The sequence below is a fragment of the Barbatula barbatula genome (genome assembly GCF_947034865.1).
Source record: "Barbatula barbatula genome assembly, chromosome: 24".
Taxonomy (NCBI): Eukaryota; Metazoa; Chordata; class Actinopteri; order Cypriniformes; family Nemacheilidae; genus Barbatula; species Barbatula barbatula.
The window spans coordinates 10,705,272-10,732,824 of record NC_136787.1 but is presented as its reverse complement, the minus strand read 5'-3'; the positions used below and the strand labels follow the sequence as shown (position 1 = coordinate 10,732,824).

Below are 27,553 nucleotides of genomic sequence, written 5' to 3'. Positions count from 1 at the left end.
GGGGGAATTCTTGACCACCCAAAACTGCATAGCAACAACAACTGAAATGCCCCCCACAACACCCCAGCATGGTGTCTTTGACTTCTGCACAGGCAAGCACTGTTCTGGTTTTGTTTTCCCACAGGGGCTCAATTTCTTTATCACCTCCACAAAATACTTTACACCTGCCATAAAGTCCTTAATCTCATCTGGTTGCCTTCCAAAATCTGGCATGTCTGAAATCAAGCGTTTATGTGCAACCTGCCCTCCTCATGTTTTTCTCTCTCCCTTATGATTTTCCGTTAAAAGATGCAAGTAACTTCATCACCTTCTGTACTTTTCACCCAAGTTCGACTGTTTTTCTGGAGATCTTCCATGAACCGAATCGGCGGAACGCGTTGTAGCTTCATGTTGGGCTTTAGTGCTAAAGGTTGAATGCAGCTCCATATGTTTCTGTGGTCGTGTCTGTCTCTCACCCAGATTCTGTCTGTCTCTTTCAGGAACCCAAGGCCAGTTCCCCATCGTCCAGAACATAACCCTGACAGAAGGAGGGATAGTCAACTTGACCTGCCGGGTGGAAAATAATGACAACAACTCCCTCCAGTGGTCAAACCCGGCACAGCAGACCCTCTTCTTCGGGGACAAGAAAGGTTTGTGAAAGCCATTTTTAGTCTTGTGTGTTTTCAGGTGGGCAAAGGACCTCAGCTAAATTAAACTTTAGGGGAATAGTTCACCTAAAATATACAATACAGTTACGTTCTCCTCCTCACGCTCTTTCAAACCCATATGTCTTTATTCCTGAAAAAGATGTTTACACTCATGTAAAATGTATATGTCATATAAAAATGATAATGTCATATTTCATATACAAATGATGAAAGTAAATGGTGACCATACACTGCCAAGCTCCCTGAAAGCTGCGTGTTACCATAGAAAGACAATCTCTTTAAATAGATTTCAACTTTCATTTATGCTGGTGCACTATGTGCATTGTTATGTTTAGATCCGTTACCAAATTACTTGGATATGGCATATTAAACCAGGTGTGACACTGTATGTTTTGACGTGCCATGTTTGAAAACTGTATCAAAGCGTGAATGAGATACAAAACAACAGCTTAAATTGGACTCACTTTATCACATAAAACTTCTTTTATCAAATGGAGAATTATCATATTCCTAATAATATTATATAATCTGTGGAGTTTGACAGCCCTTGGTCGCCACTCACCTATTCTGTATGAGACAACATGATGAAACAAGATAATTTAGATAAGCTTTGATTGTTAATTTCTTTGTTCTGCAGAACACAAAAAAAGATATTTTGAAGAATGTAGGAAAGGAAACCGTTCTGGGGCACTTGTAACTACCATTGTAGTTTTTCCTTAAGTCAATTCTTCCGAATATCTTTCTCTGTGTTTATCAAAGCAAGGAAATGTATACGGATTTGGAACCACTCCCGGATGAGTAGGCTAAATGATGCCGGAGTTTTATTTGTCGATGTACTTTCCCTTTAAATGCTGCTTTTATGGGGTTTGAAAAGACAGATTGCTGGCATGCAAGTAAGATCTCCACAAGTATCAGCTGTATAAATTTAGAGTCGCATTTGTATGTACAAAGGCAAACAACTGTATCACATTGTGCACTGTCTAGATTTTCTTCCAGGCTGGCCTTGATCTTGTAAATGCCTTTGTGTGTTCACCTGTTGTGCGATCGGTAAGCTATACATTCCTGCAGAGAATCAATATCGGTCCCGACCGGCTTTATAAGACACACTTTCACCCATAAACACCCTTAATCAAGAGCAGACGCAAAATCAACAGCTATACATTCTCTCTGGCTCTCTCGGACTCGCTCACATACATCACATGCTCGCTCGAACGCCAGGAAAGTGGGACGGGGGTTTGATTAATGTCGCGGAATACTAACAGATTACATTTGATAAATGAGGTACGGGAGGCGAGCCATTTAAAGACTCTTCACTGCCGCATTGAAGATATCTACTGTTCCCAGATCAGATCGATACAGGGCAGAAGCATTATCACAGATGGCGAATGCCCTGTTTATTATGTCAGCAGAGCTTTTTGCACGGATGTATTTTTGTAATGATGGCGCTCAGTATGTAAGAATTCCCCAGGTTGTTTAGATTGAGATCCTAAATATCCTTAGATTTTTTTTAAACACCCATGTGGCAAAGAATACATTTGAACAGCGGATTTGTACGTGTTTGTGTGACGTCACTGTGTTCAATGGAAGCACTGGTTTCCATTTACACACAGAGATGTTTCATATTTTCTCTGGTAATGATCAATATGCCATCGATGTTGTCAATCGTAACCCAAGGATGGAAATGAAACGGCGGGCTCCTCCGGCGGCCATACGTGTTATCATTAGCTGTTGTAATATTACAGCCATTAATAAACACTTGCATATTTTGTGTTCTTGATAATAGCAGGCTGTGTAATTTGACTGCTCGCATCGGCCCGGCGCTCATCTTCACCTGCCTGCTTTCTACACGAGCCTGTAGTTAAATTGTGCAGATCTGCTCTCAAGCTGCGCCAACACAGCAGTTCCCACAGCAATTGCCTCCTCCAGTGAGTTCAGTGGGAGGATCTTATGATTGCTTGAGTGTGGGGCTGTATAGAGCAAAGAGGAATTACACAGTTAATTTTACTAGATTAAAAGTACCTCATTAAAATGAAAGAGATTTTGAAAATAGTTTTTGAGGGTAAGAAAGGATTTTTAGCTCTTGAAATTGAAACACAGTGGAGATTTTCCGCCTTAAAGTAATAGTTCACCCAAAATGTTCTTCCAAACCTGAATGACCTGTTCTTTCTTCTGCAGAACACAAAAGAAGATATTTAGAAGAATGTTAGTATCCGAACAACTGCGGCACCCATTCACATGTACCCAACAAGTCAATCGGTGCTGCCGTTGTACAGTTACCAACATTCTTCAAAATACCTTTGCAGTAAATGATTTGTTGGGTAAAGTACCACTTTAATACTTTTCTGCTGCAGAGCACAAAAGAAGAACGTTGGTCGCCAAGAGACATTGGTCCTCATTGACTCTCATTGTTTGGACACAAAACCACAATCTTTTCTTTTGTTTGTGTACCACGGAAGAAAGAGTCTTACTTAGGTTTTTAACAACATGAGAGTAAATGAATAATGATTTCTTTCATTTTTGGTTGAATTGTTCCTTTAACAATGCCTTCATTTTACTATAACTTGATATATGGATTCCGTAGTGAGACAATGGTAAATCTGTGATTACTATGGTTTTACCACAAACTGCCATAAACCTTATATTAAAAAGTACATTTAGAAATGGTGTTTTTTTTGTATCTGACTATGTTGGTGAAATGCTGTTCGTGGTGGCTTTCTTGTAATAATCCTTGCATAAAAAGCGGAGTAGAAAAAAATCCTCACTTCAGTAATGAAGTAGAATTAATCAAGTACTTCACATCGAGTGACACCTGTTGCGATGTTCACTTCCTGTGCGTGTGAGAGAAGGGTTGTTGGCTGATGTACGTCGGCAGGTGTGCGGAGGCCGAACCGATCATGAGAACGCGTCGGGACGGTACGCTCCTAATGACAGTGTGAGGGTTTAATTATTAACAACCACAGATCCAAATGAGAACTTCCACATTTGGTAAACAGCGTAATGAGACTCAAGAGCAGAGCAGAGGAAGCGATAATGGGAGGATGTGAAATCCGCTGCCACAGATGCGATGCTGGTGCAGTCTAGCTGTAGCAGGAGGAATTGTGTTTTTGTGCCATGAGAAATGTATGCTTGCGAGCTGTCAGTATCTGATCACAGCCCAGACTAAAAACATCAATCACTCGCAAATGTACTTGTTGCTCTGAAACTATTAGGCAGTTGTGTTTCAGTGCGTTGTACTTTATTACCGTAAAATGACTAAAAGATGCAGTAAATAATGCTGAAAAATAACTTATCAAGTATTTATATTCTATCATTAAGTTCTAACATCTCGCTGTTTAACTCACAATGTAGTTTGCAACCTAAATGACCGGGTTTCACGTATTTAGGAAAAGTGTTCTGCTGAGCAGTTTGTCCACTTTGGGCTACTGAAGAAGCAACATGGGGAATTCCATGTAAGGAGAGACGTGTATGTAGATACAAATTTAATAAAAGTATTCATTAAAAGATTACCTGCCTGTGGCCCTGTTTGAAAGTTGGTGTGTTTCCCAACAGTTTTGTCCCTCCCTAAAGTCACCAAAAGACGGGCTATTGTTGCACTTTTTACAAGTTCTGGATAGTTTTTCAACCTTGAGGAAAGTGAAAATGAGGGAAGGGAGGAAGGGAGATTGCAGACATTTTGTGCTTGGCCAAAGGGGGTTTGTGGGAAATATTTAGAGCTGCAATTTTTTTATCATCTGCCAGCGAAGTCCCATTGAGCGCGTGCACAGATGCAAATGTGCGTTCTCAACAAATGCCACCAAGGCTAATCGCTGAAGTACCTCAATGACGTTTTTGTTCTGCACGCGTGTTGTGTGCCGTTCTACGCTTTTATCGGATTCGAAAGTGATGTTGGAGGACAAGGTGCCCTTGAGAAAGAGATGTAATTACTAGAGTAAAGAGTGTGTGATTGTGGACAATGAGCCCTCAACCCCTCCTTCCATCCCGCGGCGCTGATTTTTGATCGCTCTTTTAGTCTCAGACGTGATGGTAAGAAAGTGGGCAGGGAAATTCTCCTTTGCGTCTGCAGGTGCTGCGTTATTGTCCGTCTGCCTATTCGCATTATTATTCCTGCTATTCCTTCATCAGTTTGTCTTTGTTTTCTTGCTCAATGTTTTTAATTGCTTGGTGTCGGTGGAAATTCGTAGTTGTATTTTGGAATAAGACGCCTACACATATTAAAAACACATTCTGTTGGTTAAGCTGGTTAATCAGGTCATATTTTTTAACCAGGTCCTGAGGTTATGATGGTAGTCTCGCTGGTCAGTGGTTGGGTCTAGATAGTACGGTAGTCCTATTGTATGAACAGTGTTTTCTGAAAAATATATGCAATATTCAGGCACTCGGTTTATTTGGAGCTTTGCAGTAACTCTACGCCTACCCTTAACCTCAAGCTTTGTTACAGCAAATGCGAATCTCTGAGGAGTTTTACAATGTAGACATGACCCTGATCAACCGCATGAACTAACTTGGAAAAGCTATAAATCATGTAAAACTAGATGCTATCAAGAGAATTTAGCTGAAGTTTTCGAACTGTTTGAATGCTTATGTTCAGCTTGTATAGGAACACAATAAAATATGTAGGTTTTTCGGCATGAACTCAAAAATTTTTAAAAAAGTCAGAGCAACAAAATAAACTTGTTAATACCCCCAAAAAGTCTTCATTATAGGCCAGGGGTCGGCCACCCATGGCTCTCCAGGCGCATGTGGCTCTTCTGCCCCCCTGCTGCGGCTCCCTGCGGTCTATATAAGTCCCAGTTTAGCCTGGTATTAAGATGCAATGTACTTATGAGCGCGACCGGATATGACAGAAACAACATAGCCAACAGAGAGCAGCGGTTTTATTTCAGCTTTGACAGCTGTGAGACAGCGCCGAACACTGTACGCTTGTGTTATAAATGGAATGGTGAGAAAACATTCTGCCTGGTATGTTTTCGTCCTTGAACCAAACTTTAAGGTCTTTAGCGGGCATAGTTAAATCCTGTCTGGCTTGGGCGCTACTCATAATGTTACGCATGTCCGTATGTGGTCTCCTGTGGCTGTTCATCAAACGCCGCAAAAACAAAAGTTCGTAGAAAAAGTTGAAGACTAACTAAAGCGTGCAAGCTTTTCATACTAACTATGGGTTAAAACCCAGTGACAAACATAAGGGCGACTGATAATAATGATTTAAATAAAATAAGGACAGTGGCGATGTACAATATTGATAATCATGTTTTTAATATCACTGTTATTGTCATTTCCAGTATATTGTGTCACGTCACACCCTACAATATTTGGCAAACTGTTATTTAAATCAGCATCATGGTTCTTCAGGTTGTAGAGATGTATCTTTTCATTCTCATATTTATAGTTCTCTTTCCATTCTCTCTTATCTGTCTTCCAGCCCTATGAATAAAATTAGCTCATCTCTCTCCGAAATACGCACAACCTTCATTCCACAGAGAGAGCCCTGCAGAAACAGGGAGCATGAATGTGTGATGGAGAACAAGCGTGCCGTCTCTTTCTTCATCTGTCTATCTGGCCTTTCCTGGCCCTGTCAGGCGCTAACACCGTGTGTAATGGTGCATCATCAGCCAAATCCCTCTCCATTTAAAAAGACAATTTTATGGCTCTACAGCATCTGTTTATTACAAATATGGGTTTATTATGAGCTGAGACCTCATTTATTTTTCCTCCTGACTCATGTCAATGAGAACCCCCAACCTCTCTCTCTCTATCTCTCTCTATCTCTCTCTCTTTCACACACACACACACACACACACACACTTTTACCCTGTCTTATTCACCCTGAAATTGATTGACTGTTTAATTCCACATTTAACTGCTCACATAGAGTGCAGCTATCTTTATAGTTCTCTCAAGAGCCCCGGCAGTTTTCCACTGCTCAATATTTCTGCCTGCTGAAAGCATGTCGATACCCACAATACCTCCTCACCTCCGAGCCCGCACAGCCTGACCACTCATAACGGGATTTGTGTGCCCACCAGACCAACAAATTAGCTCATTTGGAATAAGTGTTATGGCATATTAAACAGAAATAATGTACAGTATAGCCATTAACCGTGTGCGGGTATGTGTCTGTGCGTTTATTTAAACGGACCATCGGTGACTGCTATATAAAAGCGCAGAATTTATATAGTCACTTACAGAAGTAACTCTGGGCCGTAATTACTCTTCTCCCAGTTTGACCAATCAGGTGTCTGAGCATCTGGGGAGGGGTGACGTGATTGGCTGGTGCGTTCGAAGTTTGTCTCTGTCATTTTTCACGGTTGCGCATACAGATCGTGGAAGAAAAGTGGCTCAATGAGTTCATGCCGGACAACAGAAATGTGATAATCGGCACAAACCTTTTGCATCAATGTTGACGCTTAATAGTCGTTTTGTTTCGGTTTTGTTTAAAGGGATAGTTCTCTCAAAATATTTTTCTCACGTTCTTGTCATTTCAAACCTGTAGGACTTTCTTTCTTCTGCAAAACACAAAAGAAGATATTTTGAAAAATGTTGGTAACCGAACAACAGCGGTACCCATTGACTTGCATTGGTTATATGTCCATAATATAGAAGTGAATGGAGACCGCCATTGTACCCATTTCCCTTTAAAACTAAAAGCTAAAACAGATTTTCGACTGACGTTATTATTATCTTTAGGAAAAAATATAAAACAAGGACAAAATATAAAAAATAAGTGAAGGATACTGTCTCTTTAAGACTTTGAAGTACACGCACTTGTTTATGAATATTCCAGCTTGTTAGTACACAAGTGTTTGTTTGTTAAAGTTACACTTCAAACGAGGGACTTAAAGACCTTAAAGTCTGCTTTCTTCCACATGGTGAAGTCTGATGAAGGCTTGTCTTGTTACACGGGCCCGAGTCACAGGTAGCTTATTAGTGAAGTGACCCTCCATCCCTCAGTATCACTGTGAGACAGGCTTAGGCAAACAGAGAAAGAAATATGTGGAATTCATTATTTTCTTCCAGTGTGTGCCAAGCTGTCACAACCTGTTCTTCAGGAGCAAGAGCCTAAACTAGCATGCATCTATGTTCAAAAATACTCTCCCGAAACACACACACAACATTCAGACAACATTCACACTTGCTGCTGTCTGCTTATTAAGTCATCACCATTCAGTGCTACAGCACTCATTGGTATTGTCAGTTATAAATAAAGGAGCAAAGTCAAGTTGGCTGCTTGTTTTTAACAGTTGTTGCATGAACGCTTCCTGTCACTTTAAACTGTCTTCTGTTGGTAATGGGCAAAACTAGTTTTATATTTTGCGGATTTGTGAAAACCCAGCTAAAGTCATTTTTTGTGATTTACTGTTTTCTACATAAAATCATCATACATAATGTTAAGAACATTCTGTGGAAATACTGTATAGTATTGATATCTTTAATATTGACTGAGGCCATGTCAAAAATTGAAATTATAGTGACATTTGAGATTTTTTCACTTTTTTCACTGGCACGGTCAGGTTTGATAAACTTTGTCTCAACTGTTTCTCATCAAATGTCTTAAAAGAAATGCAAATAGCAACAAATAAGACAATTATTGAAATAGATGAAGACTATGGAGGTGTAGAACGGAATGTATATTATATAGGTTACATAATAAGAATTTGGTTAAATTTGATGAGAAATGTTTAAGTTGATGTTGAATAATGCTGATGCTGAAACTCTTAAAGGAACAGTTCACCCCAAATAATGGCCCCCGTTGACTTTCTATAGTAGGAATAAAAAGTACTATGGTCAAGTCAATGGGGACCATTTTTGGATGAACTATTCCTTTAAAGTAGACATTTGTGAGAGTTATTTTTCTTTTCAGAATATCTACTGTGTTCGATGTATACGTTTCCATTTGTTCTCCTTTTCAGCTCATTGATGTGTAGGAGAACATTTTTATATTTTTAGAAGATCCCGATCTCTGATTTTTCTAACTTACTGTAGTGGCTCGCTTTGATTTGACACAGTTCTTAGCGAGAGGCGTTCTTGTGTTCAAACAAGGCTAGATGTGGTCCAACTCAATAGAATGAAGATCAAAGACCAGTAACTGTTTTTAAAAAGTGTTGGGGACAGAGATGACAAAAACAATACTTTTATAAAATTTAACTTTTAATAGCTTTTTGGGATTTTTTTCCATATATAGTGGGCGGTCCCTCGATTGGCTACTCCGCTTTTCGACTTCAGCTCTCACAGTATGTCACTTGGCTGTTTCCATTACACTTATAAACAGTTTATTCCTATTTCAATTAAAAATGTCAATTGTTTGTTTGTTTACGTGTTTTTGTGCTTGGACACTGGATGCACAAGCAAGTGCCGCGAGTGCGGATGATGCACGCATTTTTAACTGGCCGCATTTCTGAAGTCGCGGCTCTCTGTCTTCCGCAAATATATGTTATGATTGTGAGCAACGGGAGATGGTGAGAAAGCGGCGCATCCTGCGTTTTCCATGAACTTTAGATGTTACTGGCCCCTAAACAATACACACCTTCCGTAAGCATTTCTTAATTTCTTCCAAAAAGTGGTGGGGACAATGACTTCCTCCTAAATTTCTATGGCAATCATAGATTTGCTTTGAAGGATGAATTTGCGAGACTGAAATTTTCAGAAAGCGTTTTTACCAATCCAAAAGAAAAAGATCGCTAGTCGTGACGCATCTTTATAAAGGCAGTCTGTGCTGTACTGTAGATAGGACTGGATAAACTAAAGAAAAGTGCTTTTACTTGACATGTTGGAATGAAGACTTTTGCTTGTGATTTAAAAAATGTCTTCAGACAAAACATTTTTCTTCCTCTCTGCCTCTCTCTCTCTCTCTCTCTCTCTCTCTCTCTCTCTCTCGCTCCGTTGAGCTGACAAGCCAGTGCATTATGATTGCCTTCCTGTTCTATTAGATTTTTGAAGAGTATTTTCAGCTGGGTTATAGTGCTAGTTCTTATCTTGCTCATGAACAGCAGAAGTAGCAGGACTGAATCACGGTCCAGAGAGACCCCTGAGTCCACATCTTTAGAACCCCATGATAGCAGACAACTTGTACTAGCCTACTTACAGTGACTACTTTAAGAGCAATATAGCTAAAAATGGTTGCATTTAGTTGCAAATTATTGCATCTCAACTTTTTTATATTGCATGGCTAAAAATTGTAAGTAAAATTTGTACCGTATGCATTGATGAAAGAGCTTGGTTGGACATTCTCAGTTTTTCTAAGCAGAAATGGTATAGAAAGACAAACTTTTTTGCTAAAGAGCAAGTAGTCAATCTGCTTGTCACCATGTGCCGAGATTTACGATGTTGCTACTTACAATTCATGATTAGCATATTCCCACATCTAATTTAACACCTAAGATGACAGACTTTGGCAAGAAGCTCTGCTTACCAAAAGAGCTGAAGCATGCAGAAACCTCCTCTTAACATCGACTCGTCCTCTGACAAAACCATAATGCTGTTAAATGTGTTTAATTGCTTCAGTTCACAGTCTGTGCAGTTATGCTGTGCTGCCTGTGTGAAGTTTATTTACTCTGATCTCAGGACCAAACGTTCTTTGTCATTTTAGTGAGTAGTCGAAATTGTTTATCTACCCTTAGTGGCCTGTGAAGTTTAATATGATATATTTTTATACAATCTTATATTTCGGTTTTCTTTTATCCTTTGTAAAACTCTTACTTGTTTATACTTTTTTCGTTATTGCAGTATTTTATGTTTGTGTATTTGAATGTTATTTTACTATAATCTAACAAATAAAAACACTTTTTGGGTTAAAATGACAATTCCTAAGTCAATATAAATGTTTCTATAGTAGTTTATAAACAAAGTAATACCCGAATGACTGGGGTCAACTGTGTTCACAGGACAAGTATAATTGATATAAGTGCAAGGTTTAATATATTTTTAATGAGGGCATTATATAGTGTCTATATATGTTGCATATAATTGTATATTTTATACAATTAAATATCTTTAAGTTTTTGTTTAATAAAAAATATTTTGGCCAAACAAGGATTCATTTCTAGTACTGTGTAGGTTTCAGTACCTTTTCAGACAGTTCCATGAATGTTATACTTTTTATATACTGAAAATCTTCTAACAGGTTGTTTAGTAGTTGCTGTAACAACTTACCCCATACAGTGTGACATTAAAAAATAAACCAACCCAAAAAATATTCAGTAAAAACTGCTAACCCCATGAGCATCAACTGAGAATTGCTGCGCACTGTTTTCATTCCAATAAGGGAAAAGTATTTGCATGTATTCCCATAAATGACCCGACATATTAAACACAAGTTTCTATATGGCACCACACTACAAACAAAAGTGGAACCATCATTCCCTCCCTCTCCACACTCTGTTTATCCAGAAGAAGCAATGGCATCTCTGCTCTCAGCATACCCACCTACAAATTCATCAGATAATAACCCAGCTTGCATTGTATTCGTTTAATGTGACTGCGTATGAATCATCCTGGCCCATAACTGCCTGAATAAACAGCTCTGGGAATTTATGCAACTTGGTTTTATTGTGGTGGCATGTCGCGGTTTGAAATGAGCTACAGCTCTTCCCCGGAGGTCTTTTACCATAGCAGTTTTTAGTTTAATTGAAACGTGGTCATCTTTGTTAGAGGATAGATTGTTATTGTTGTGAAACCAGAGCCAGGCATAACCTATATAGCATTTGCCCGTTCTGCGTCCTGGTCTTCTTTATACTGCGAAGTCGTTGAATAGTGAACATTTTCAAAGAAACGACACTTCGATCATCACATTTGTTGTCATGGCATCTGGCATACAGCATCAGGTTTTTCGTTCACACAATGACTTTTTTTGTATTGTAATTTTATTACAAAAAATGCAGTTGGTACAATTCAGAAAAATCCTCTCGTGCTGTTTAAAAGAAAGTCATACAGGTTTGAAACTTCACGAGGACAAGTATCAATCGAAAAAGTTCAATTTATTTGGGGTGAATTATGGGTGCCATATTTCACAAATGCCTTTTCCTCACAACTTCAATCTCTCGGGATTAGCACACCTGCAAATATTGACTCGTGACTTCCCAAACCAAAAATGACGCCGGCATATCTTTTCAGGCATATTGTCTCTGGAGAAAAAAACGCAAGAAGAAATATTTTTCCTGTGTATTACCTGAATGTCAAATACCAATGTTACTGAGGAGAAAGATGTTTTGTGTTGAGCGTTGAGCCCGACACACAGAGGAAGATAATGAAAAGTTTTCCGGTCTTTTCCATTATCCCAGCAGAGAGAGAGAGAGAAAATGAGATACGCACTTTCGGGATGGCACTTTCGTGACATCGAAATGTTATAGTGTGTGAAATAGGGACTGTAGCCAGGTGATGGAATTTATAATGTCTTTCAGAGCGTGTGTGTGTGTTTGTTTCAGGTGACAGATGATGTTGTATGATGGCACAAGTATGAAAATCCCCTTTAGCTTTGTTCAGTTATACTGTGAAGTTGGACTCCGGTCACTTGTGAGATCCCCTTAGGTCATGGTCGCGTGGCCCACAGAGTCACATTATAAAAAGAACAAAGCAAAGTACTGACAGCGAAGTTAAAACGATTGTGTCTGGGATTGCCAAGTGACTGGGGATTGGTGCTGATGAAGAGAGTACAACAGAAGAGATTTGATGTTAAAGCTCTTGAATGTTAATTCATGAAAAGTGACAAGTCTCAAAATGAGTGAAGGCTTTGCCATCCCTGTCAATTACAGTATCAAGTGATGTCTGACTTTAAACAATTGACATCATCGCTGTTCATTCTAACATTTTATTCTAGATGCATTCAAGTTTCGTATTGCTATGTTTGCAGTCTAAACTGAAAAAAAAATTTCACCACAAAAAAGAGAACATCAAATATTAATATTCAGAGTGCAAACGAAAAATGTCAATGTATGCATTATTCCTGTGAGTTTTTTATTGATTAATATTATCATTTATTATTTTAATATATGATTATTTATTATTCCGTTAATAATCATACTTTTTTTAACACAGTACATGTCACAGATTCACACAGTACAAATTCATACGAATTAGAGACCTGATCAAAAAGTTACAAATTCCCATGAAATCAGGTCGATTTGTTTCGTGTATTCGCATAAAATCATATTTCCTGATATGCTGTGGTTTGACTTTGCGCCAAATAATTGCCAATAAGTGTGCTAAAAGTGTTGTGTTTCGTCAGTTTTATACCATATGTTGATGCATTAAAAGCAAATATTGTACTAATATTCCCTCAAACGAACTATTTTTTGCCACTGTATATTCAGTAATGACAGATCCTTTACTAGAATACAACAACAAAACCCGAGGGAAATCCACCTTCTGTTTCACAGTTGTGGTATTTTGGCGGTTTTGTATGAAGGGATGAACGTTAATAAAAAATAACATTTATGCACAAACTGAAATGAAACAGAAAGAAGAACAGACATTATTCCACCGATGATACTAACCCTGTGCTTTTCGCAAGTAAGCATGATCGCTCCACCACGATCGATGTGGGCCGAAGGTTCTGCAGAAGTCATGCAGAATAAAAAATGGTCCCATGAGGACGTTATTGAATCAGTCTCTTCTATACTCCGCCGTGCGAGACGTTATCGATTACAGCTTAGCTCTGCGTGTCTCTGTGCTAGTCTGTTTGTGCCTAATAGGGATTGCTTTAAAGGATTTCTTTTCTTTTTTATGAGCAGACTAAGGAGCCATTTGGAATGACACTGTTTTATTGCAGGTTATTTGAAACATTTGCCTCTGTTTTGTACGTTTGATGACACGTTGGAAGCTCTCGCTCATGAGGAAAAGAGTTTTCGACGTGTTTATCAGTGGCGCTTCTGTAGGTTGAATGAATATGAAATGAAGCCACTCCGTAAGTGCACGAGTCTGTCCTTATTCCATCAATCGCGTGGGAATGTTCATGATAATGAGCTGATGGGAATCAATTCAATCGTAGCACACGCGTCACCTTTACAAATGTTCACATATTATGTTACATTGTGTTTCATTATAGACTCATTCTGTAAAGAAATACATGAAAACATGGTGTCCGAGGTTTGAATCTATGGGATATTTTCAGCCCATACCGATGGGACCGCGCTGTAAAATCAAATTCTCTGAACTGAATTACCTTATAGTGGTCGCATCTTTGTTTGTAAGATAGGGGGATGCGCACGATGGGATCATTTCCCTGCCTTCAATCTCTTACCACATTGCATTATTCCATCTAAATGACACATTGCTATTATTTTATTGTGAACACAGCACTTTTCCCCTCTGTATATCCACTTCAGAATTCTTATTTACTTATTTATTTATTGTTTTTGATTGTTTTCCTGTAATCAGTATCATGCATTGTTGTCTTCTGCAGCATCTGCCAGTCACCTGAGATGAGGACAGGTTACCATCCAGTCGTACCATAATTTGCTCCTTAAAAAGGAAAATGCCATCACACACCTAATTGCTTCTGTTACGCGTTCATTAAAAATGCTCAACAGAGCACGATATTGAAAAAATAATTGCAAAGGTTAGCGGGAGCATTTGTTATCAACCGTGTTAGCAGCGTCGAATCATTTGTGTTATTTTCTCCTGGAACGTTGCGTGTGCCTCTCACCCATAACCAAACGCGGGTAAACAAGGTGGTCTGTGAAAAAAGTTCCCGGATGATTCCTTATTTAATCAGAGGCACATTGGGCTCTGGGCTGTTTTGTCTAGTCATCTGTTTCTTTATTTGCACGTGGTGGCGTGAGAGAAGATAGAAATAGTAGGGGTGTAACAATATTACCGATGTCGTGTTATCGCAATAGCAAAATTGTCTCAACATTATCGTGGTCACATGACCGTATGGAACTATAGGTCTTCTGGGCCTAACCTAGAGAATGTTAGAAAAGGTATTGTAACACAGGGAGATTTTGATATTGTCAAATCTCTAGAAAAAGTCGGTTATTTGAGAATGTTATGTACAGAAAACTTAAAATAGATAAAATAACGTGTAAAGATGTAAACAACGCTGGTCCGGAAGAACTTCCTGTTTCAGTTTGTTAACATAAAAAAACAATTACCCCATATATATATATATGCGAGCGCCTGGTGGCCGGGCCTTTCCCCACGGGGTCTGGCCGGGCTCAGCCCGAAGGAGCGATGTGGGGCCGCCTTCCCGTGGGCTCACCACGTGCGGGAGGGACCATAGGGGGTCGGTGCGTAGTGGATCGGGCGGCAGTCGGAGGAGAGTGCCTCGACAGCCCGATCCCTGGACACGGAAGCTAGCTCTAGGGACGTGGAACGTCACCTCGCTGGCAGGGAAGGAGCCTGAGATGGTGCGTGAGGTTGAGAGGTTCCGACTAGAGATAGTCGCGATCACCTCTACGCATGGCTTGGGCTCTGGAACCACACTCCTCGAGAGAGGATGGACACTTCATCACTCTGGAGTTGCGCATGGGGAGAGGCGGCGGGCTGGTGTGGGTCTGCTTATAGCCCCCCAGCTCTCCCGCCATGTGTTGGAGTTTACCCCGGTGAACGAGAGGGTCTTTTCCCTGCGCCTACGGGTCGGGGTTAGGTCTCTCACTGTTGTTTGTGCCTACGGACACTGGAAGTTAGGGAAACCGTCAAGCTGAAGAAGGAGTCTTATCGGGCCTGGCTGGCTTGTGGGACTCCTGAGGCAGCTGACAGGTACCGGCAGGCCAAGCGGACTGCTGCCCGGGTGGTTGTGGAGGCAAAAACTCGGGCCTGGGAGGAGTTTGGTGAGGCCATGGAGAAGGACTATCGACTGGCCTCGAAGAGATTCTGGCAAACCGTCCGGCGCCTCAGGAGAGGGAAACAGTGCCCTACCAACGCTGTTTACAGTGGAGGTGGGAGGCTGTTGACCTCAACTGGGGATGTCGTCGGACGGTGGAAGGAGTACTTCGAGGATCTCCTCAATCCCACCGTCACGTCCTCCATTGAGGAAGCAGAGGCTGAGGGCTCAGAGGTGGACTCGTCCATCACCCAAGCCGAAGTCACTGAGGTAGTCAAGAAACTCCTCAGTGGCAAGGCACCGGGGGTGGATGAGATTCGCCCTGAGTACCTCAAGTCTCTGGACGTTGTGGGGCTGTCTTGGCTGACACGCCTCTGCAACATCGCGTGGCGGTCAGGGACAGTGCCTCTGGGATGGCAGACCGGGGTGGTGGTCCCTCTTTTTAAGAAGGGGGACCGGAGGGTGTGTTCCAACTACAGGGGGATCACACTTCTCAGCCTTCCCGGGAAAGTCTATGCCAGGGTACTGGAGAGGAGAATACGGCCAATAGTAGAACCTCGGATTCAGGAGGAACAGTGTGGTTTTCGTCCAGGCCGTGGAACGCTGGACCAGCTCTACACCCTCTACAGGGTGCTGGAGGGTTCATGGGAGTTTGCTCAACCAATCCACATGTGTTTTGTGGATTTGGAGAAGGCATTCGACTGTGTCCCTCGTGGCATCCTGTGGAGGGTGCTTCGGGAGTATGAGGTCTGTGGTCCTTTACTAAGGGCTATCAGGTCCCTGTACGGCCGAAGCAGGAGCTTGGTTCGCATTGCCGGCAGTAAGTCGGACTTGTTCCCAGTGCATGTCGGACTCCGACAGGGCTGCCCTTTGTCACCGGTTCTGTTCGTAATTTTTATGGACAGAATTTCTAGGCGCAGCCAGGGGCCGGAGGGTGTCAGGTTTGGGGACCACACAATCTCATATCTGCTATTTGCGGATGATGTTGTCGTGTTGGCCCCTTCAAACCAGGACCTTCAGCATGCACTGGGACGGTTTACAGCAGAGTGTGAAGTGGCTGGAATGAAAATCAGTACCTCCAAATGCGAGGCCATGGTCCTCAGTCGGAATAGGGTGGCTTGCCCACTTCAGGTTGGTGGAGAGTTCCTTCCTCAAGTGGAGGAGTTTAAGTATCTCGGGGTCTTGTTCACGAGTGAGGGAAGGATGGAACGGGAGATTGACAGACGGATTGGTGCAGCTTCTGCAGTAATGCGGTCGATGTACCGGTCCGTCGTGGTGAAGAAAGAGCTGAGCCGCAAGGCGAAGCTCTCAATTTACCGGTCAATCTACGTTCATACTCTCACTTATGGTCATGAGCCTTGGGTCATGACCGAAAGGACAAGATCCCGGATACAGGCGGCTGAAATGAGCTTCCTCCGCAGGGTGGCTGGGCGATCCCTTAGAGATAGGGTGAGAAGCTCGGTCACCCGGGAGGAGCTCGGAGTAGCCGCTGCTCCTCCACATCGAGAGGGGTCAGCTGAGGTGGCTTGGGCATCTGTTACGGATGCCTACTGGACGCCTTCCCCGACCAGGAGGAGATCCCCGGGGAAGACCTAGGACACGCTGGTGGGACTATGTCTCCCGGCTGGCCTGGGAACGCCTCGGTGTCCCCCCGGAAGAGCTGGAGGAAGTGTCTAGGGTGAGGGATGTCTGGGCATCTCTGCTTAGACTGCTGCCCCCGCGACCCGGCCCCGGATAAGCGGTAGAAAATTAATGAATGAATGAATGTTCCTTAACAGGTCCAGTGAATGAAATGTAGTGGCATCGAGTGGTGAGGATGCGAATTGCAACAAACGGCTCACTCCCAAAAATAGCACATTGGGCCTTTAAGGGCACCAGCACTGATCTCACAAGAAAATGTACAGCAGTCCAGTAGTATTTACGTGCTGGCAAATTTGTATGAATTCATATGATGTGAGTCAAAGAAAAAGGCAAATAAAGGCAAAGATGAAGCTCCATAAGGTGTCATGCGAATTAAAATAGTCGACTTGCCATTAGATTGTATTATTGTTTTAGAATAGGCTTGTATAGCCCAATGTTAATACCTCAGGTGGGTTTCCATAAGACCGAAGGTGTCTTCAAGAAGATCATCAACCCCATCATATCATATGACCCCAAAGCCACTGTAATGCACAACCCATTTAGCAAATTTGTCTTTGTGGACAATTTAGGTCCTCACTTCATTACATCAGAACACACTTCCTTTCCTTTAAAGACGCCTGAATTTGTTATCTGAGGGTTTTAAGGGTGGTTTACATAGATGGTCTGTTCATCCGTGGCCTTTTAAATATAGAAAGAGTAATCATAGGCTATTACAAGTCTGGCTCCGACCCGCATTACACTGACCTGATGAATACATCTGTTTTCTGGGTCACCCTAAGCATGAATGAACATCTAAGCATGACTGACCTTCAAAGCTGAGAGAGGTGAGGAAAACATAAGACATTTTAAATAACTGTTTGCTTTCCTGTCTCTGTCAGGGGGAGCAGATGATAAAAATAATTACATATGCACAGGTGCCACATCATCATGAGAATTATACAACCTGTTTTTTGGAGCTTTTTCATCTTCTTTCCTTTCTCACACGCTAAATTTTCTTTTTCTTTTCTTCCTTTTTTCTGCAGCGTACCTTGCGTTCGTGAGTAATGTAATGAAACCCGGCTAGATTTTAAGCACACAATAACTGTCACATCCCTCTGACAAAATGTACAGACCGCAATAGCGGCTTGATTAATTTAGGCCTCTTTAAATGAAACACTGTCTCTAGAATATAGATAATTGCCATTTATGTATTATATCCCGATGCATCAAGTCTTCACCGTTTAGGTGGTTGAAAACACCAGCGGACGGGCCGTATATGTTTAAGAGCCTGTTCTGCATGCCTAATACCTGTGCATTTTGATTACATTTCTTCTGCCTGAAAGGCATTCTTATGAATAATTTTTCACGGGTTAAACATTTTTATGCATAATGTATTGAAATGGCATGAGATATTAGCCATTATAGCGCATGTTTAATACTCATTTTGTGTATGAGAGATGTGTGTTATCAGTGTGATTTGTTTACACAAATTCCTGCGAGCACTTCATAGGTTTTGGCATTCATGAATTCTGAGTGATTCAGCTCGTGCTCTCTCTCTCTCTCTCTCTCTCTCTCTCTCTCTCTCCCACCTCTGTTTGCTCTGCATTCTTATAGCGTTATTTCTTGAGAAACAATTGCTCGGTTGCTGTAAATGTAGCCTCTTTGAGTGGCATGTAATTTCTCAGTTTTCTACATGCATGAGCAGATGAAAATGCTCTGTTTTCCAAAACAGAGGCCGTTTTTTTAGAACTAGACATTCTGCTCTGTGAATGTTTGCCTTTAAGAACTGTAGCAATTAATTTACAAAACATGTAGTGCATTGTATGTTTAGCTGTCTTTATGTCATTAAAATGCAAATGGCATGAAATTTATTTGCAGGGTGTTTTGGTAGCTAAACTGGTTGAACATTGTGTTAACAGTGCACATGTCGTGGGTTTGATCTCAAAGAACACCCATACTAATTAAAAACAAAATGTATAAGTTAAAGGTCCAATGTGATTTTAGTTTTTGCAGGATCTATTGACAGAAATACAATATAATATACATAACTATATCTTCAGAGGGGTATGAAGACCTTACATAATGAAGCGTTATATTTGTATTTTCTTACAATGAGCTATTTATATCTACAAACACCGCATGTCCCCTTACATGGAATTCACCATGTTGTTTCTACAGTAGCCCTAAACTGACAAATTGCTCTTTTTGTAAATGCGTTATCTCCTTCGGCAAAGAAGCGAAGATGTGACGACATCTTAGTCCTGTGTCAGCTGCCATAGTGCTTCAAAATGGAGGGGAGGGGGTGGAGTGAGCCATTGGTTGCAATTTGCGATCTCACTGCTAGATGCTGCTAAATACCATACGCTTTAAATGCACATATGTAATGCTAGAATAAATCTAAAGAGCATTTAGGCCAAAGCAAACAGACATACAACTGTTTCTTCTCGCAACTGTCATCCCATAAATGATCGATCTCAACTTACGTTTTGTAATCTTGTCTTGTAAATCAAACTTTAAAAAAGAATCGCCATAGTCTCGCTTTTGACCACTGTTTCTTTGCATGACATCGCCACGTTCCTTCACCCTCATGCGAATAGGTTTTATTTTTAGATGCATTTGGAGATTGAGGTTTGGCTGTTTTGTGCCGCCACAAATTTCTCCCCTCGGTGAGTCATGCCAGATTTATTGAAATATTTCATACTATATTTCTCACAACTTGACCATTGGAATTTGAGTTATGGATGACCAGCGAGAGGTGCGGTCAAGCCAGTACTCAAATGCAATCGCAAATCCCGTCTGAATATGAAACTCTTCAGAAAGCTAATATATTATTCAACTGTATCAATCTCCCCGTGCACCAGCTTCTCCTGCTCAAAAATCTATTAGTCAAGCCTTTGATGCATTTAAAATTCGCTGTGCCTGAATAGAGTTTAGAAACTTTGGAAAAATTGGTCTTTCTTGCTGTATTTTGCCAACTGCTGTATTTTTGCCGTGAGCGACGTTGTGCAATGTGCTCCCTGTATGGTGAAAGGTTATATTTTTCAATTTATAGTGGTTTTAAAAAGACGTTGGCTCGTCTTGGTGGAATTCGCCAGCATTAGTCTTGTAATAAATCTCCCGGCGTACCAAATAAGCTCCGCTCTCACCCAGGGCCGTAAAACAGCCGGACCTGTTCTTCGGAAGGACTGCGAAAGAAAGATAAATGAAAAAAATTAAAGGGCCATTTTATGGCAGCCCCCCACCTGCTTCACATCAACGTATGAAGGACAAAAGACAAGGAGAAAAACTTTCTTTTCTCCTTCGCTTCTCTTTTGTAACCGTCAGCTAAACGGACGGTCTGGCTCTTGCCGTGCTGTAAGTCTATAGAGTTTCAAGTGTATCACAGGTTTGGGTAATAAGGGTTTGTATTAGCATAATGTCAAGGCAATAAGAGCTTCCATTCCCGTATCCTTGACTTTCTGACAGTATTGTATGGCTGAGCAATAGACACGGTTACCGACAGGTCCTCATTAACTCTGAGCAGCAGCTGAACACAGCTCAGACGAGAAACCCCGGCTCCATATAAGGCGGTGCATACTGCTGGGAAATTTCTGACTCTCTCGATCCCCAAGGCAAATATAGTCCTGGCAAGTTCATTTGGGCATTTTTAGACTTTGAGAAAAGTTGCAACTCAGAGATGACTTCCAAACGCTACATTTTTGCAGCCTCTATTTTATGGCTACCTACCCAGCATAAAGAATGTAGAACCAGAATGATGTTCGCTAGGGATGGAACGATATCAAAATCACACCTTATGATAATACCTCGGTATAAAGTCAACGGCACGCTATTTATTGCAATATTTAAAATGACAAATGATGACTTGGAAACGTGCCATAAGCATCTTCTTTTCTAATCACAATTGTTGCTTAGAGGAATGAGTTATAGTCCGAGAGGTGTCAAATGACCTAAAAATCCTTTTTATCAAACAAAATAATTGCACCAGATTGACCTTGACAAAGGTAAAATCTATTATTTTTTCTAACATTCTCTATGTTAGGCCCGGAAGACCTATCGTTTCACACAGTTATGTGACCACGATATTATTGAGACAATTTTGTAATTGCGATAACAGGATAATAATATAGATAATATTGAAACATACCTTGGAAATCACGATAGTATAATGCATCTCTTTAAACATGTATAAACTTTATCTTTTTACTTTTTAACACAAGTTCAAGGATGACAAAAGAAGATATTTTGTCTATTGTATGGACAGCAAACCAATGCAAGTCAATGGGTGCCGTTGTTTTTCGGTCACCAGCATTCTTCAAAATATCTTTTGTGTTCTGCCGAAGAAAGAACGTCATGCAGGTTTGAAATGACAAGAGAATAAATGATGACAGAATTTTTGGGTGAACTGTCCCTTTAAAGGTGATGCATAAGCTAAGGCTTCCTATAGTCAAAAAGGATGCAAGATGTGTTTCAGGGTGATCGGAGACAGCAGGTCATCAGCATCCTAGTTTAACTACCACAGCAGAAGTTTTATGGACTTCATCTGCTCCTGGGAGGCCAAAGTGTTCCTGCCCATCTGTGCTGACCTGTCTGACTGTGTGTGGACAGCTTGGATGCAAAGTAGCAACAAACATTTTAATTATACATGTCAAAAAAGTATTTCTTGTGTCATGTTGAACCACTCGGGTCATGCTTGTCACGCAATACCTTTTAAACTCTGTAACCTTTTAAAAACCAACTCGGCTAACTTTTGACATCTTTATAGTGTCATACCATTCTGAAGATTCTAATATTTAAAAAATATGTACAGTAACAAAACATATATATTTAAGACATTAGAGGGATGGTTCACCCAAACATTCTGTCATCATTTTTTCACCCTCTTGTCATTTTAAACCTGCATGATTTCTTCTTCTTCTGCAGAACACAAAAGAAGATATTTTGAAGAATATCGGAAACAGAACAACAGTTCTTTTGAACAGAAACAGCTGTTTGACTTGCACTGGTTTTGTGTCTAAACAAGTGAATGGGTACCAAAACTCTTTAAAATATCTTATTTTGTGTTCTGCACAAGAAAGAAAGTCATATGTTTGAAGAGTAAATGATGACATCATTTTCATTCTTGGGTGAACTATCACTTTAAGAGATGATGAATTAGATGCTGCACACATCTCCATATGTTGCACGCTGACATTTTTGTGACATGTACAATTTAATCCACAGCTCAACTTGAAGGTGAGGAAAGTGAACACTATGGAAACGGATCAGATGGCAAACATCATTTATTCACATCGTAATCCTGTGTTAGCATACAGAGAGCGTACGATATCCATCTGCTCTCTGTCGAACTCAGCTCTATTAATAAGAGTTCAACTTTTCACCTCATTCACATGTCTCCAACACAAGTATGTGTGGTTAACTAAGCATGCCCGGTATGAAATACAGGCTCAGTTAACTCGGGATCACAGCACTAGAAAACTTCAAACACGTTATTTAAGCCTCGTTCAGACAGAAAAGCGCAGTGGCCTGAAAAGCAATGTATTACTTTGAGCTCTCCCGGTATATGAAATACTATTTTAAAAAGCAAACTCTTAAAAGTCTCACAACTTGAGGACTATGTCATATTTTTGTCCCTAATGCACCGAATCCCTCGTGTCTTGGGAAACAACAGCTCTAAACAGCAGACGAGACACACAGGCTGAATATATCCAGATCCTAATGGGCCAATGTACTGTCAGATTTTATGACCCGAGGCGACTGTGGAGCGCACTGTTTTGGTTGTCTTCTCAAGGCGATCCTGAAAGGCTCCAACAAAGCCTGCTCTTTGAATGACACCCAAATCCCACCGCGACACCCCATCACTATAGCCAATGGTGCAGTAAATTCTCCTGCCAGCACGACTCAACCTTGCAAGGTATCAGCCGCGGCACCTGCTGTCATCTCCGGCTGCTGGATGCACAGTCTCGGCGCGTTCTTGCGCGGGGTGTGTTCGAGGTCAGCAGTGTGTGTGTACGGAGCATGTGCGCTTTGATGGATCGTGCGTGTAACAACATTACATCACGTTTTTTTGGCCAGCGCGGGAGGCTGGGGAGGTGTTCGGGCGTCGGAGAGATCTGTGGAGGCCGGCACTTAATGCGTGCTGAATGCAAATCACCATTAAGCGATGCTAAGTGCTAGTTCAGCAATGCTAACGTAATTTACCGCAACAATAATAGCCGCCATCTCCAGCGCCCTGTGGGAAATTGATTTAATATAAACTATTAGCTGGTCATTTTCAGAAAAATTCATTGGCACAGATTCAGAACACAAGGTCATGCGATTTAACAAGAAGCACCCATCTGCCTGCTAGCGGCGAGCTTGTGTGACTAGCCTGATGCAGTCAAAAACATGAAGACACCGGGCTTTCTTTATACACTGTGTGAAATACACATTTAAAAGAATGTTTTTATGTAAAGTGTTGAAATCTATTTTGTAGACAAATATAAATTAATTCCTTTCACTACCTGAAGGAATTGAGCTTTTCCATTGAATCTGTGATGTATTGGCTGTAAGGTCTTCAAAAAATGTAAACAATGAATGTAATAACACACATATTGTACTATTCAAATTGTGTTATCTGAATCTTTTATTTTTTACATGGTTTTTGAATGGAATATGGATGTGTTTTTGTAACAGGATGGAAGAGATTTTATTACAGAATTAGTAAATACATGAAATATCAACACAGTCTCAAGGGAATTTGTAATCTATTCATTTGTGTTCGTGACACAAAGTTCCCCCTTTTTTCGTGTCTAGCACTACTTTCAGTCTACCTTTACATTTATCCAAAGCATTTGCCAAAAACATATTTTGTATATGAAAAACTATTTAGAATAGAGGACCGTAAATTGAGATGTTCTGTGTTTTAGCTTTTATTAATACTTTAATTGATTATTAATAAAATGTATTTAAAAATTTAGATTCATGTTTACACAAATGATATATTTCCCCATTTCATGTTCTTTTTAAGACAACAGCAGAACAGCCTCCTCTTACCTGCAATGTATGGGCTGTCGTCCTAGTTTAAGAGGATACAGAGAAAAAGGGAAGCAAGAGTGACAGAATACAAGCGAGAATGCGACGGAACGAGAGAGAGAGAGAAAAAGAACGAGGGAATAAGAAGAGCGAAAGGCAATGCTTGTATTTTGTTGTTTGGACTGGCAGGCCCATAAAAACAGTAGCTCAGAAGCCTGCTGGTTTTCCCTGTGGAGGAGCTGCTGAGACGTCTGTGAGAATTACTGAGATGTGACGGCCCTGGGAAGACTCCCGTCCGATGAGATTTAGAAACAGAGCTGACCAGCGAGAGGCAGGAAGGTCAGCGCAGTGAATTTATTTTGAGAAAGGGGCACAGGGAGGCAAGGAAACAATGGGGGGGTACTTGGGCTTCATGTGCTCACATTTCAAATATGATGTTTATGACGGTGTGACGCACATTTTATGTTAATATCTTGATAGTAAAGCATGCTGTAAAATGTTCAAAGATAGCTGCAGATTGTAGTGGATGGTTTTGAAGAACAGAGATTTAAAGATTTATAATCAGAAAAATGTCACTCACACAGCCCAGAATGTGATAAACGTCTCCACCTCCTCTTGACCTCCTGTTTCCTCCCGCTCGTGTCAGCTGTGGTTGCACGGAGCAGGATGTATTTCCTCTGGAAGAGATTTGAGACAGTAAGATGTAATGAAAGACCCCATTAGTGATTCTGAGGGTGGTACTTATTTATCAATCATGCTCTGATTTATGGTATAATTAAACATGATAATTAGATGGTTGTTCAATCACTGCTGAATGGATGGCACTATTTTTCTAACGAACATCATTTGTTAATGAGGGGGAAGAATGGGTGTAACTTTATGATAACGCCTTGTCAGACTCCATGTAATTTCCTCTGTCATTATCACACCCGGACAAACTTTCTCTGCATTTCTGCTCCATGAATCTGAACTGGGGTATGATATGGGTAAAAATAAAAAAAATCTGTGAGAGTCTGTAAATGTAGCTTTTTTTTAAAGCCACAATCTGTAACTTTGCCATCTCTTTTTGAAACATGAAATTGCTTGAAAGTTTAAAGCAACCTTTCTTTGCAGAGTTATTATTGTTTTTTTTGTTCTATTAACATATTAAATTAGTTTCCATTTTAGTTTGTTAATTATAGTTACATTTAAGCCATTTTGTTACATGCTTTTGTCATTTTACAGTATTAACTATTTCTTTATTTTTCTATATATTTCGTTTTATTTTAGTTGTGTGTTTATTGATCTTAGAAATAAACTGAACTTAGTTTAAGGCACTGAGGAAACGTTTTTCATTTAGTTTTTCCAATAATGTATAGGCCAATATTTCATTTGATTTCAATAAACAGAAAAGTTTTTCAAAGTTCAAATTTTTGTAATCTAAAATAACATTGGGAGTGCAGTGATCTCAAACTTAAATTTCCTGCTTAAAACTTTGTGTACTTCTTTTTTAAACAGAAATAGCCATGGCTTGCGTGCTTTAAATTCACACTTTATACTTTCAGTTCACTCTTCATTTTGTTATACAACTTCAAAATAGTTCTTGTAAATGACAACAAATGAAAAGCATTTTAGTAGAATACAGCTGTTTTATGAAGATGGCGATAATGTACTTACGAAATGAGCAGTTTGTCCATTTAGGGCTTCTGTAGGAACAACATGGCGAATTGCATGCGGTGTATGGAGGTAGAAATAGCTCATTCTAAGGTAATAAAAACATAACGTTTAATTATGTAAGGTGATAATACACCTCTGAAGATATAGCTATGTACGTATATTATCATGCATTTATGTCAATAGATCCTGCAAAAAATGACAACATGGTCTGATTTAGGTTAGCAGCCCCAAAGAAATGAAATGAAGCAGAGCTTCTCACAGCATGACGTTTAGTTGTGTGGAACGGTATCTCAGTCTATCTAAGCTCTAAGGAGGCAGGCGAGGAAGTGTTTGTTCGCTTCGGTCATCCTCTCTCTTTGTAATCCTGTCTGCTTGATCTGTCTCTGATGAGAGATGAGTGGTGGTGCAGATGAGAAAGGGGCTTTCTTGTTATACCACAAGAGTTTATTATCAATTACACAAGACGTTCTTCAACTTGCATTATTTCACTTCGGCTCCGATGACCTCCGCAATTCAAAAAGATGCGCCATTAATTAATGGCGTCGCAATGAAATGATCACTTTAGAGGCTTTGCAGGAAACTTCATCAAAGTGTGATTCCCACCTGAGAGCAATCTGACACCATTTTCATGTCTACACGGGAAGATCAGTTTCTTAATCAAAGGGCATTTGGGTTTTCTCTCATATTTCTGATCCTTGATAAAACCTTTTGTGTTTGTGATGCGCCCGAATTCTAGGAGTAGTAGTTTGTTTATGTCTTCTTTTAAAAAGTGTTTTTAGAATCCCAATCGCTTCATGAATATTACAGGATCCGCCCAGTCAACAGTGGCTGTAAATGAAACTGATGTTGCCCTTGCGAAATCGAACACGTGCATCTATCAGTTTATCCAGCTTTTGGTTACTTGTGAGGGAAAACACATGTCATCTCTAATGCTGTCATTGGGTGAGCCAAAGCACGCATCCATTAAATTTTAATAAGTAAGCATCATTGCCGATTCTGGTTTATTCTGTGTATTGATTTGCTGAACTGCTTCTGTGTTATCAATACACAGAATGGAGTTCAGCACAAAACCTCTTGACCTGCTGCTTTGTTGTACTGAAAGAAAGTTGATTTCACAAATCCTACAGTGCATTAAGCCGTCCTGTGTGCTAGTCAGTTTTATTTAGTAGTAATAATACATATTTCTTACATATGTTAGCAGTGTTTGTCTTTACAAGAAATCGTATCTTACATATATTGTAGAATCTTATGTTTAGTTCCACACAAGATCTTTTGCATTTTGTAATTTTGTGTATATTGGTGTTTGTGAAGTTGAAACATTAAGCCCATAATTCTACGCAACACATTAAACTGGGCATACCCTTTGAAGATGATGGAATTTTGTGTGTATAGGCTTAGTGTAATGTCTAATGTTTCAATGCCTGTGTACAGCATGTCTTTCTTTACTATATTTTATTAAATGGGATTTCTGCTGTATTTTGGTATAAAAGGGGGCCAATGTTGTTTAGTTACCAACATCCTCCAACATCTATTTTTTTGTCTTCGGCAGTCATATTGTTTTGGAATGACAAGAGATTTTTCATTTTTGGGGTAAACAATCCCTTTAAGACATTTCAAGTGAAACATATGGGAGATATGCGCCCTCCCTTCCTGCAGTACATGGAACAGAATGAGAACAGACTGTTTGTTTGGCATTTGACTGAACTGACTGAAGTTACCGGCATTTTCCTGAAGCTTCTTAGTTCTGTTCAGCAGTCAGAATCGTGCTGTGGAATTGGGCTTATTGCCCAAAAATAAGCAAAATAAGCTTCCAGATATTTGTGGAGTGAACGATAGTCGTTTGACCGTGTGTACAATGCAGTAG

General features: G+C 40.4%; 1 protein-coding gene across 4 annotated transcripts in view; it reads left to right on the top strand.

Moving 5' to 3' along the window:
- Positions 1 to 27,553, top strand: part of cadm2a (cell adhesion molecule 2a) — a 279,639-nt gene that overhangs the window by 214,870 nt on the left and 37,216 nt on the right. For all 4 annotated transcript variants that reach the window (XM_079447823.1, XM_079447822.1, XM_079447824.1 and 1 more), the window contains exon 3: positions 480 to 629. In XM_079447823.1, coding sequence (XP_079303949.1) covers positions 480 to 629 — 150 coding nt within the window. The remainder of the gene's footprint in view (positions 1 to 479; positions 630 to 27,553) is intronic.